The following is a 14037-nucleotide window of genomic DNA, read 5'->3' on the forward strand; positions in this document are numbered from 1 at the left end:
AATGTTGAGTTTTAAGTCAGCTTTTTCACTCTCCTCTTTCACTTTCATCAAGAGACTCTTTACTTCCTTGTCACTTTCTGCCATGAGGGTGGTGTCAACTGCATATCTGAGATTATTGATACTTCTCCTGGCAATCTTGATTCCGGCTTGTACTTCCTCCAGCCCAACGTTTCTCATGATGTACTCTGCATATAAGTTAAATAAGCAGGGTGACAATATACAGCCTTGATGTACTTCTTTCCCGATTTGGAGCCAGTCCATTGTTCAATGTCCAGTACTAACTGTTGCTTCTTGACCAGCATACAGGTTTCTCAGGAGGCAGATAGTGTGGTCTGGTATTCCCATCTCTTTAAGAATATTCCACAGTTTGTTGTAATCCACACAGTCAAAGGCTTTAGCATAGTCAATGAAGCAGCTGTTTTTCTTTAGAATTCTCTTACTTTTCCTATGATCCAGTGTATGTTGGCAGTTTGATCTCTGGATCCAGCTCTTACATCTGGAAGTTCTCAGCTCACATACTGCTGCAGCCTAGCTTGAAGGATTTGAGCATAGTTTCTGTACTTTCATATTCTGATAATGTGACATTCAGTAAATATTGATTACTTATAAGGTTTAGTTTTTAACAACTTTGTTGAGATATAATTCAGATACTATACCATTCACCAATTTAAGTGTACAATTCGGTGACACTAAGTATATTCATAGAGTTGTGCATCCATTGTTGTAATAAATTTGAAAATATTACCATTACCCCTAAAAGAAACCCCATACCTCTTGGCCTATAACCTCCAAACCCTCCATGCCCCACCAGCCCTAAACAATAACTAACCTACTTTATGTCTCTATAGATTGGCTTGTTGTAGATATTTCATACAAATGGAATCATACAATATATGGTCCTTTGTGACTTACTTCTTTCACTTAGTATAGTGTTTTCAAGGTTTATCACTATTGTAGCATGTATCAGTACTTCATTTCATTGCCAAATATTTCATTGTATGGATATGCCTCATTTTTTAATCCACTCATTAGTTAGTGGACATTTGGTTGTTTTCACTTTTTAACTATTATATATAATGCTGCTATGAACAGTCATGTGCAGCTTTTTGTGTAAATGTATGTTTTTAATTCTTTTGTGTATATACTTAGGAGTGCAATTGCTAAATCGTATCATAATTCTGTTTAACTTTTTCAGAAACTGACAAACTTTTCCACAGCAGCAGCATGATTTTACATTTAACCAGCAATGTATGAGGGGTCCATGACTTCTACAAAACTTGTTATTATTATTTTTTTTAATTTAATTATAGCCATCCTGGTGGGTTTGAAGTAGTATCTCATTGTAGTTTTCATTTGCATTTCTTTAATGACCCATGATGAGAACAACTTTTCATGTGAATACTGGCCATTTGTGTATCTTCTCTGAATAAATTTTTATTTATATCTTTGGTTATTTTTTAAATTTAGCTATTTGTATTTTTATTGTTGAGTTGTAAGAGTTATTTATATATTTTGGATACTAGACCCTTATCAGGTAGATAAGTAAGGCTTAATATTTAGAAGTACAATCTAATATATACATTTTTATCTGGCTGTAAAGGATTCATAGGGATTTCAGTGAATAAATAAAATGTTAACTAAAATCACAGCCTTGAAATGGTAGTAAAACCTATTTTTTTTAAAACATATTCCTGTTTTTCAAAGCCTCTGATATAATTGGGCAGGATTGTGCTATGATAAGATGAATCAATTAGCATTTGCTAATACAGAATTTGTATTTTAGGGAAATTGGGGGACTTTTAGGTTAAGGGACTTTGGACTTTGGGTTCTTATTGAAAAGTCAGTATTTTATTAGAGCCAGTGGTCACCCCACCGTATAATTCTCCTTAAAATTTTTGAAAGATCCATATCACTCTGCAGTTGATAGACTATAATGTATTCCAGTAAACAACTGATCTGTTTCCTGTGGATATCCTCTTACACCCCATGAAATTAAACATTATGTCATTTGTCTTGTAATCTTTCTCTCTCATGCATTCAGAAACCCTATCAATTCTTGGATCTCCTCTCCCTGGAACATCAGCTCCTAGCCAGGGTGTTAGTACTATTTAAATAGTACTATTTAAAATAGTACTGTTTGCTTTTCTGACAAACCCATATTCTTCTTGTCTTGTATAATATTTTAAAAGTATTAAAAGAAGTTATGAAGGCAGAGAAAAATGTTTTAGCTCTTTAAACATTTCTCTAATATGTTTTCTTCTTTTTTTTTTTTCCTTCTAGGAAAGTAATGTCAGTGAGATACTAGAAAGCCAATTGGAAGAGAGACCTACAGATACTGTTATATCAGGTTATGTACCTAATTTACTTTTGTATTTATTATTAAGATAATTAAAACAGGGTGGTTATATCACAAAAAGAAAACCAGTAATCTGCTTTAAGTAGATTTCATTTTTTGTTAGGGAATAAAAATACATTTCATTATAGTCTTGGTATATAGTATTTATTTTGTAACACTCCAAAGAAAAGAATTAGACCCAATAAAGAATTATTTTTATTTTTGATACTCCTTTCCTCCTTTAAGGACAAGAAAAAAGTTAAATCTTATCTATAGTCTATGAAAAGGTGTGTTGTTAAACATTGTTAACTGTAGACCTATTGATTTCTTTTATGTGGAGGGTGTGTATGTGTTTCTGTAAGAGAAAGGGAAAAGGGAAAAATTAGGACAGGAAATAAAGTTAGCATTAAATTTGAGAACTTTATGCAAATCATCAGTGTGTGTGTGCATGCTAAGTCGTTTCAGTTGTGCCCGACCCTGTGGGACCACATAGACTGCAGCCCACCAGGCTCCTCTGTTCATGGGACTCTAAGCAAGAACGCTGGAGTGGATTGCCATTTCCTTCTCCATAAATTATCAGTAACATATTTAATTAATAAAAGATACTGTATATGCAGCTTTAAGAAAAATCTATTAAAAGATTCACTTAGTAAGTTAAAATAGATGCATAATACTCTATCTTTAAAATCTTGGATTCTGCTGATGTGCATTAATGATTTATTGTTATAAGTTTTTGCCACAGGTTATTTATCTAATTCTACTTCTCCAGCTACCTCAGTCTTTAGTATATTCATTTCCTAACCTCCGAGGATCAACCAGCCTAGCAGAGCTATTTCATCTTTAATCTGCCCTTTAACTGAAACATTCAAGTTTTAGGTTGTAGCAGAATAACAGCTTCCCTCTTTAATATCACTGTTGAATATTGGAAGTTAACCTTTCTCACTAGTGAGTTAACCACTCACTGGTGGTTGCTATCTTTATTTTTCTTTAATTTTTTTTCAATTATCCTAGGAGTTTATTTCAGGTCCCATTGGATCCTCTGGTGACTTCTTTCCTTTTGGCATTCCAATAGCTTCCTGTAGTTACAGCTAAGTGATTTATTTACTGATCACTGTGTTCCTGGCATGTTACTTGGATTATATAAATCAGTCCTCACAGCAGTCAACTGAGGATGCTATTATTATTTATCCACATTTTTACACATGAGGAAACTGAGGATCAGTCTGTGAGAGGTCACATAGTCATTAATTTGAACCTTGTCTGTTTGATCCAAGAGCTCAAGCTTTTAGCCACATTGCTGCACACGTTATATATACTTGCACCATTCCTATAAGATAAACTGTCTCTAATCTGATTTACTTGTGAGAAAACCAAGGCTCAGAAAAATGAGCTGATAGTAGTCATGCAGCTAATAGTGACCTTACTAAATTTTGTTTTTATTAGATTTAGGCATTCCATTTTATCTCTGTATTTAATCCCTTCCCCTTTTTGATTTTTTTCTTTGCTAAATACGTATTGTTTATATTTCTAAAGTGAAAGTGAAAGTGTTAGTCACTCAGTCGTGTCCGACTCTTTGTGACCCCATAGACTGTAGTCCACCAGGCTCCCCTGTCCATGGAATTCTCCAGGCAAGAATACTGGAGTGGGTTGCCATTTCCTTCTCCAGGGGATTTTCCCAACCCAGGAACTGAACCTGGGTCTCCCGCACTGCAGGCAGACTCTTTACTGACTGAGTCACCAGGGAAGGCCAATATATTTCTAGAAATATTTTATATTGCTAGGAAGATTTTGTAAGTGCTTCAGTTAGCTTCTGTTGAAAGATCCTAGTTCTTTGGTTATATACAGCTTTATTCTAATCTCTTTTTCCAATCCCAACCTTAATCACTGACCATCTGGGATTTATTTTATTTCCTCTTGATTTTTAGCAAGATATACTCAGTTTTCATTCCAATCCCAAAGAAAGGCAATCCCAAAGAATGTTCATACTACTGCATAATTACATGCATTTCACATGCCAGCAAAGTAATGCTAAAAATTTTCCAAGCCAGTCTTCAACAGTACATGAACTGATAACTTTCAGATGTTCAAGCTGGATTTAGAAAAGGCAGAAGAACCAGAGATCAAATTTCCAACATCCGTTGGATCATAGAAAAAGCAAGAGAATTCCAGGAAAATATCTACTTCTGCTTCCTTGCCTGTGCTAAAGCCTGTGACTGTGTGGATCACAACAAACTGTGGAAAATTCTGAAAGAGACGGGAACACCAGACAACCTTACCTGCCTCCTGAGAAACTTGTATGCAGGTCAAGAAGCAACATTTAGTACAAAGATCCATCTAGTCAAAGCTATGGTTTTTCCAGTAGTCATGTGTGGATGTGAGAGTTGGACCATAAAAAAGGCTGAGCACCAATAGAATTGATGCTTTTGAATTGTGGTGTCAGAGAAAACTCTTCTCCAACTTTGGACTGTGGTGTTGTTCTTCAAGGCGATCAAACCAATCAATCTTAAAGGAAATCAGTCCTAAATATTCACTGGAAGGACTGATGCTGAAGCTGAAGCCCCAATACTTTGGCCACCTGATGCAAAGAGCTGGCTCATTAGAAAAGAATCTGATCCTGGGAAAGATTGAAGGCAGGAGGAGAAGGGAACGACTAAGGATGAGATGGTTGGATGGCATCACCAACTCAATGGACATGAGTTTGAGTAAGTTCCGAGAGATGGTGAAGGACTGGGAAGCCTGGCAGGCTGCAGTCCATGGGTTTGCAAATAGTTGGACATGACTGAGTGACTGAACAACCAATATTATATGCCTGTTTCAATGTCCTATATTGATGTATCTGAAGTGTTATCATATTATACTTTTTCACTTTATACTTGTTCATTTACTCCTCCATCTTCCTAGAGATTCGTCAGCCTGTTATTGTAAGTATGTAGTGTCTATGTTTGAATAGCTGCTTTGATTTAAATTGTTCTTATTCTTGGTGAGAAAAATTGTAATGATATTTTATTAATGCATAATGTTTATTATTTTATATATAATAAAATACTTCTATAAATTTCTTAACAGGTATCTCCCTAATAAAGGAGCAAGCTGAAACTATTCCAAGTGAGGTAAGGAAATTTGAAAGAGAATTTCTAATAGTTACTGTTTTATAACGGGGTGAAATATTTGTAAACAGAAAATATTAATGGATGAAAGGAAAAAAGCACTCAAGAAGTTATTTAGGTCTTCATGGTTATTTCTGATACAGCAATATTTGTACAGTTACGTGATTCATTTAAGTTAAATTATACTGTTAAAGGGGAAGTTTCAGCATTAAATTGTAACATTTTAAAGTATATATGACTATAGGGGACAAAAGGTGTTTATGAACCAAAGAGGGGAAACAAGTTAAAATCATGAAGTTCTACATCTCAGATATGGATGCCACAGACCTAACTACATTCTTTACTTTTTCTCTGTAACTATATACTCTCTGTAATATGCAATCTCCATAATAATAGTCTATATTGTATAATATATTTAACATAATATTTACTTTTTAGCTAATTTTACAGAAGGTATCAATTCCAAAAACCAGTGGACCCTTATGAAAACCAATAAAATATAAAAGGTTCTTTTGTACTACTTGAAAAATAGGACTTAATGATTTCTATTCTTGGGCCACTGGCTCCCCAAATACCAGTTGAAGAGTCAACATACACTGTTTTCCATAGTCCAAGAAGAGACAAAAAAAGGCAATATAGGGAGCTTCTCATACAGCTAAATTTACTTGTCTTAACAGACTTTCATCCTTTCTTTTATGATACTATTACTTATAGTACTTTACTATTAAAATTTCTTTTTTTGTTATATAATTGTGATTTTTATGATATTGTTCTTTGTATTATTTTGCTATCAAAATTTCTTTTGTTATGATATATTGGTGATAGTATAGTAACAGTAAAATATCAGACACCTTAATTTTCCTCCTTTGAGATGTTGCTGATTTATAAAATATGAATATATGAGAACTACTACTTCATAATGCAGTATGGTCATTTTTATGGGTAATCTCTGTAGTCCATGGCTGTAGGCAGGTAGAGAATTTCTCAACTCTTAAGGAATGTAATAATTTATAAATATTGATGGCAACTTTTATAATAAAGGATAAAAGTACAAATGCTTTTAAGTCCAGTTTTGTTAGTTTTAAATATTTTTAATTGGTAACGATTAATTGGTAGCTTATTGATATATTTTCTAGTTACTGGATAATGATGATAATGGTGATAAGAAAGGCCTGACTCTACCAACTTTGAACCAGTCAAGAAAAGATGATTCAAGTGTTGTTGCTCCTAAAACTGATGTGCCATCAAAGGAAACAGATACGCCATTGTCCACTGTTTCTAGGCTGTCAATAACAGAAGAGGACCAAATACCACCTTTAGAGGAACACCGGCAAGAAGCCATGCCAGTGAAGAAAATGAAAAATCTCTTCTTTCTACCAGAAGAAAAATTAAAAGAGAGATACCCAGGCCTTTTGAAAACTGACTCATATACATCAGAGGTAAAGTTGAAAAATACCTATATGAATCCAAGTAGACTAAAAAGGAGGAACTTGGATTTATCTCCAACAGAAATTTGGTGGCAAAGCAAAAGTCTCAGCTTAGCTTGAAAGAAGAACACAAGCTTGGTTTCCCCAGATTCAAAATCAAAAGGTAGCTTTCAAGGTAGGGATGCAAAGAAAGACTTTGAATAAAGGTATCTGCCATCATATTAGAAGTATAAGAGTAGGAAAAACAAAACTTCGTTAATAAAAATTAAATACAAATAAATTGGAAGTGCATTCAGATGTCTCCAAGTAGAAGTATGTCTAAGTATATTAAATATTCCTACCATACTTAAAATCATCAAGTAAAGGAGAAAAAGCCCCTGAAGGAAAACTGATGTGAGAAACCAGTAATACAAACTAGTCTCATCAGTTCAGTTCAGTCGCTCAGTTGTGTCTGACTTTGTGACCCCATGGACTGTATCATGCCAGGCCTCCCTGTCCATCACCAACTCCTGGAGCTTTGCTCAGACTCATGTCCATCAAGTCAGTGATGCCATCCAACCATCTCATCCTCTGTTGTCCCCTTCTCCTCCTTCCTTCAGTCTTTCTCAGAATCAGGGTCTTTTCCAGTAAGTCAGTTCTTCGCATCAGGTGGCCAAAGAATTGGAGCTTCAGCTTCAGCATCAGTCCTTCCAATGAATATTCAGGACTGATTTCCTTTAGGATGGGCTGGTTGGATATCCTTGTTGTCCAAGGGACTCTCAAGAGTCTTCTCTAACACCACAGTTCAAAAGCATCAATTCTTTGGCACTCAGCATTCTTTATGGTCCGACTCTCACATCCATATGTGACTACTGGAAAATCCATAACTTTGACTAGACGGACCTTTGTCAGTAAAGTAATGTCTCTGCTTTTTAATATTCTGTCTAGGTTGATCATAGCTTTTCTTCCAAGGAGCAAGCATCTTTTAATTTCATGGCTTCAGTCACCATCTACAGTGATTTTGAAGCCTAGGAAAATAAAGTCTGTCACTGTTTCTATTGTTTTCTCATCTACTTGTCTTGAATTGATGGAACTGGATGCCATGATCTTTGTTTTTTGAATGTTGAGTTTTAAGCCAGCTTTTTCACTCTCCTCTTTCACTTTCATCAAGAGGCTCTTTAGTTCTTTGCTTTCTGCCATAAGGGTGGTGTCATCTGCATATCTGAGGTTATTGTTATTTCTCCTGGTGATCTTGATTCCAGCTTGTGCTTCATCCAGCCTGGTATTTCACATGATGTACTCTGCATATAAGTTAAATAAGCAGGGTGACAATATATAGCCTTGACGTACTCCTTTCCCACTTTGGAACCAGTCTGCTGTTCCATGTTCTGTTCTAACTGTTGCTTGTTGACCTGCATACAGATTTTTCAGGAGGCAGGTAAGGTGGTCTGGTGTTCCCATCTCTTGAAGAATTTTCCACAGTTTGTTATGATCCACACAGTCAAAGACTTTGGCGTAGTCAGTAAAACAGAAGTAGATGTTTTTCTGGAACTCTCTTGCTTTTTCGATGATCCAACGGATGTTGGCAACTTGATTCCTGTTTTTTATGCCTTTCTCAATCCAGCTTGAACATCTGGAAGTTCATGGTTCACATACTGGTGAAGAATTTTGAGCATTACTTTGCTAGCCTGTGAGATGAGCGCAATTGTGCAGTAGTGTGAACATTCTTTGGCATTACTTTTCTTTGGGATTGGAATGAAAATTGACCTTTTCCAGTCCTCTGGCCACTGCTGAGTTTTCCAAATTTGCTGGCATATGGAGTGCAGCACTTTCACAGCATCCTCTTTTAGGATTTGAAATAGCTCACCTGGAATTCCATCACCTCCACTAGCTCTGTCTGTAGTGACACTTTCTAAGGCCCACTTGACTTCGCATTCCAGGATGTCTGGCTCTAGGTGAGTGACCACATCATCGTAGTTATCTGTGTTGTGAAGATCTTTTTTGTATAGTTCTTCTGTGTATTTTTGCCACCTCTTCTTAATATCTTCTGCTTCTGTTAGGTCCATACCATTTCTGTCCTTTATTGTGCCCATCTTTGCATGAAATAGTCCCTTGGTATCTCTCATTTTCTTGAAGAGGTCTTTCCCATTCTGTCATTTTCCTGTATTTCTTTGCATTGATCACTTAGGAAGGTTTTCTTATCCCTCCTTGCTGTTCTTTGGAACTCTGCATTCAGATGGGTATATCTTTCCTTTTTGCCTTTCTTTTTCTTGGGGATGGTCTTGGTCACTGCCTCCTGTATAATGTCATGAACCTCCATCCATGGTTCTTCAGGCACTCTGTCTATCAGATCTAATCCCTTGAATCTATTTATCACTTTATCTGTATAGTCATAAGGGATTTGATTTAGGTCATAATTCAGTGATTCAGTGGTTTTCCCTACTTTCTTCAATTTAAGTCTGAATTTGGCAATAAGGAGTTCATGATCTGAGACACAGTCAGCTCCCGGTCTTGTTTTTGCTGACTGTATAGAGCTTCTCCATCTTTGGCTGCAAAGAATATAATCAACCTGATTTTGGTATTGACCATCAATACACATGGATATCAGTGATATTTATGTGTAGAGTCATCTCTTGTGTTGTTCAAAGTAGGTGTTTGCTAGGACAAGTGCGTTCTCTTGGCAAAACTCTATTAGCCTTTGCCCTGCTTCATTTTGTACTCCAAGGCTAAACTTGCCTGTTACTGCAGGTATCTCTTGACTTTCTACTTTTGCATTCCAGTACCGTATGATGAAAATAATGTTTTTTCTTGGTGTTAGTTTTAGATGGTCTTGTATGTCATCATAGAACTGTTCAGCTTCGGATTCTTCGGCATTTGTGGTTGGGGCATAGACTTGGATCACTGTGATAGTGAATGGTTTGCCTTGGAAGCAGAAATCATTCTGTCATTTTTGAGATTGTACCCAAGTACTGCATTTTGGACTCCATTGTTGACTATGAAGGCTACTCCATTTCTTCTAAGGGATTCTTGCCCACAGTAGCAGACATAATGGTCATCTGAATTAAATTCACCCATTCCAGTCCATTTTCGTTCACTGATTCCTAAAATGTTGATGTTCGCTCTCGCCATCTCCTGTTTGACCATTTCTAATTTACTTTGATTCATGGACCTAAGATCCCAGGTTCCTATGTAATATTGCTCTTTACAGCATTGTACTTTACTTCCATCACCAGTCACATCCACAGCTGGGTGTTGTTTTTGCTTTGGCTTTGTCACATCATTCTTTCTGGAGTTATTTCTCCACTGTTCTCCAGTAGCATATTGGGCTCCTACCGACTTGCGGAGTTCATCTTTCAGTGTGATATATTTTTGCCTTTTCATAGTGTTCATGGGGTTCTCAAGGCAAGAATACTGAAGTGGTTTGCCATTCCCTTCTCCAGTAGACCACATTTTGTTAGAACTCTCCACCATGACCCACTGTCTTGGGTGGCCCTACACGGCATGGTTCATAGTTTCACTGAGTTTGATAGGTCTATAAGCCATGCAATCAGTTGGTTAGTTTTCTGTGATAGTGGTTTTCATTCTGTCTGCCCTGTGATGGGTAATGATAAGAGGCTTGTGGAAGCTTCCTGTTGGGAGAGACTGACTGTGGGGGACTCTGGGTCTAGTTCTGATGGGTGGGGCCATGCTCAGTTCAGTTCAGTCTCTCAGTCATGTCTGACTCTTGGCGACCCTGTGGACTGCAGCATGCCAGGCTTCCCTGTCCATCTCCAACTCCCGGAGCTTACTCAAACTCATGTCCATTGAGTCGGTGATGCCATCCAACATTCTCATCTTCTGTTGTCCCCTCCTCCTCCTGCCTTCAATCTTTCCCAGCATCAGAGTCTTTTCCAGTGAATCAGTTCTTCACATCAGGTGGCAAAAGTATTGGAGTTTCAGCTTCAGCATCATCCTTCCAATGAGTATTCAGAACTGATTTCCTTTAGGATGGACTTGTTGGATCTCCTTGTAGTCCAAGAGACTCTCAAGAATCTTCTCCAAGACTACAGTTTAAAAGCATCAATTCTTCAGCACTCAGCTTTCTTTATAGTCCAGCTCTCACATCCATACATGACCACTGGAAAAACCATAGCCTTAACTAGATGGACCTTTGGTGGCAAAGTAATATCTCTGTTTTTTGACATGCTATCTAGGTTGGTCATAACTTTCCTTCCAAGGAGTAGGTGTCTTTTAATTTCATGGCTGCAGTCACCATCTGCAGTGATTTTGGAGCCCCCCAAAATAAGGTCTCTCACTGTTTCCACTGTTTCCCCATCTGTTTGCCATGAAGTGATGGGACCGGATGCCATAGTCTTAGTTTACTAGGCTATGCTCAGTAAATCTTTAATCCAATTTTCTGTTGATGGGTGGGTGTTTGACCTGAGGCCAAACTTTGCAGGAGTAATGCCAGTAATGGTGACCTTCTTCAAAAGGACTTATGGCTACAGGATTGTATTCAGTGCTCCTGACCCTGCAGTAGGCCACTATTGACCCACACCTTCACCAGAGACTCCTGGACACTTACAGGCAAGTCTGGCTCAGTCTCTTATGGGAACATTGCTCCTTTCTCCTGGGCTCTGGTGCACATAAGATTTTGTTTGTGCCCCCCAAGAGTCTGTTTCCCTAGTCCTGTGCAGGTTCTGTAATGAAATCCCACTGGCCTCCAAAGTCAAATTCCTGGGGGTTCTCAGTCCCTTTGCCAGATCCCCAGGTTGGAAAATCTGTTGTGGGTCCTAGAACTTTCTTAACAGTGTGAGAATTTCTTTGGTATAATTTTTCTGCAGTTTGTGGGTCGTCTGCTTGGTGGCTATCATGGTGGGGCCCAACTAGTCTTATGGGTTGGTATAAGATTCAGCTGCAATTATAACAGCAATAGCAAAATCTAAATTCAAAGGAAAACCTGAGAGGTTATCTCAGTGGAAAAAAATTTTTTTTAAGTTGTATGTTATTTCTTTCTTTCAAAACAATTTTTATTGGCGTATAGTTTCTGTACAGTGTTGTGTTAGTTTCGGGTGTACAGAAAAGTGAATCAGCTGAGTGTGTACATATGTCCCCTCTTTTTTGGGTTTCCTTCCCATTTAGGTCACCACAGAGCACCGAGCAGAGTTCTCTGTGCTATACAATGAAGTCAAGTGAAGTCGCTCAGTCGTGTCCGACTCTTTGCGACCCCGTGGACTGTAGCCTACCATTCTCCTCCGTCCATGGGATTCTCCAGGCAAGAATACCGGAGTGGGTTGCCATGCCCTTCTCCAGGGGCTCTTCCTGACCCAGGGATCGAACCTGGGTCTCCCGCATTGGAGGCAGACGCTGTAACCTCTGAGCCACCAGGGAAGTCCTATATAGCCCTAGAGCACTTCCCACCAGGGAAGTACTATACAGTAGGTTCTCGTTATAGTGTCAGTACCAATCTCCCAATTCATCCCACCTTCCCCCTCGCCCCATTGGATTCCATACATTTGTTCTCTTTGTCGGTGTCTGTATTTCTGCTTTGCAAATAGGTTCATCTGTTCCATTTTTCTCGATTCCACATGTATGCATTAATATGCAATATTTTTCTCTTTCTGACTGACTTCACTCTGTTTGACAGTCTTTAGGCCCATTCACATCTCTGAACATGGCACGGTTTCATTCCCTTTAATGGCTGAGTGATATTCCATTGTATATATGTGCCACATCTTCTGCATCCATTCCTCTGTTGGTGGACATGTAGGTTGCTTCTGTGTCCTGGCTATTGTAAATAGTGCTGTAGTGAGCATGGGGGTGCATGTATCTTTTGGAATTATTTTTTCCTCTGGGTATATGTCCAGGAGTGGGATTCCTGTGTCAAATGTAAGTTCTATTTTTAGTTTTTTTAAGGAACCCGCATACTGTTCTCCATAGTGGCTACACCAATTTACATTCCCACCAACAGTGTAGGAGGGTTTCCTTTTTACCACATCCTCTCCAGCATTTGTTCTTTGTCGGCACTTTAACGATGGCCATTCTGACTAGTGTGAGGTGGTACCTCGTCATAGTTTATATATTTTGTTTCATTAGATAGTCATGCAAGGGCTTATTCTCCCATTTTACCTGGAAGCTTCTGTAGTTCAAATGCAGCTTCAAGAAATGATTTCTGGGTTTTAATGAAATATTAGTAAAACTCTTTTCAGCAACTGCTAAACATTTCCCTAAGCTCAACTAAATCACTCTCCTTCCTGAATAGGAAAAAAAAAAAAACCACTTCCTAAACTTGCTGCTGCTTCTAAACTTAGTACTGTCAGTGTCCTAATACTTGTTCTTCATCTCTTCTAAGAACCCATTACACTTTTTGTCACTCCCTTTAGAATATATTTGTCTTATACTGAAATACACATACAGAAAATACATAAAATGTGAGCATTTTAACAAGTAATTATAAAGCAACAACCATTGTAATCTCCACCTAGGTCAAGAAATAAAACAGTGCAGTTACATGAAAAGTACTCCCTCAACCACGTGCTGTTTCCTGATGACAGTCCCATTACATTTTCTCCAGAGAGAAGCACTGTCTTGACTGTTGTGATAACATTTCCCTCCTTTGTAGTTTTACTGGTTATTTTTACATTCCCAAATGACAAAGTTATGCAAAAACTTATTACGTTATTGCTTATTATTTTTAACATTAAATTTGTGAGATTCAATCATATTTTTGTATGGATGTAGCTAAGTAATTTTCCTTGCCATAAAATAGTCAATTGACTGGAATACAATTTAAATGTTGTGTGAATGTAATTTATTGTGTGTGTGTGTGCTTGCTCAGTCAGTCATCTGTTAAAAACATGCTGTTATTAATATAAGCATTTTTGTGGCATGCAACTCTCTGGGGTGTATACATAAAGCTGAAATTGCTGATTCCTAAGTAGATAATATACCCAGTTAGCCACATTGTTTACCAAGATGGTTGTTCTTGTTGTTCAGACACTAAGTCATGTCCAACTCTTTGCAACTGCATTGACTGCAGCATGCCAGACCTCCCTGTCCTTTACTGTCTCCTGGAGTTTGCTCAGAGTCATATCCACTGAGTCGGTGATGCCATCCAACTGTCTCATCCTCTGTTGCCCCCTTCTCCTTTTGCCTTCAATCTTTCCCAGCATCAGGGTCTTTTCCAATGAGTTGGCTCTTCGCATCAGGT

At 37.8% G+C, this 14037-nt stretch overlaps 1 protein-coding gene across 1 annotated transcript in view; it reads left to right on the forward strand.

The window, feature by feature from the left end:
- C2CD6 (C2 calcium dependent domain containing 6) overlaps positions 1–14037 on the forward strand; it is a 138742-nt gene that overhangs the window by 61650 nt on the left and 63055 nt on the right. The window contains exons 11-13 of the mRNA XM_043910394.1: positions 2281–2347; positions 5402–5445; positions 6579–6881. Of these exons, the coding sequence (XP_043766329.1) occupies positions 2281–2347; positions 5402–5445; positions 6579–6881 (414 nt within the window). The remainder of the gene's footprint in view (positions 1–2280; positions 2348–5401; positions 5446–6578; positions 6882–14037) is intronic.

The sequence above is a fragment of the Cervus elaphus genome, chromosome 8 (genome assembly GCF_910594005.1).
Source record: "Cervus elaphus chromosome 8, mCerEla1.1, whole genome shotgun sequence".
Lineage (NCBI taxonomy): Eukaryota > Metazoa > Chordata > Mammalia > Artiodactyla > Cervidae > Cervus > Cervus elaphus.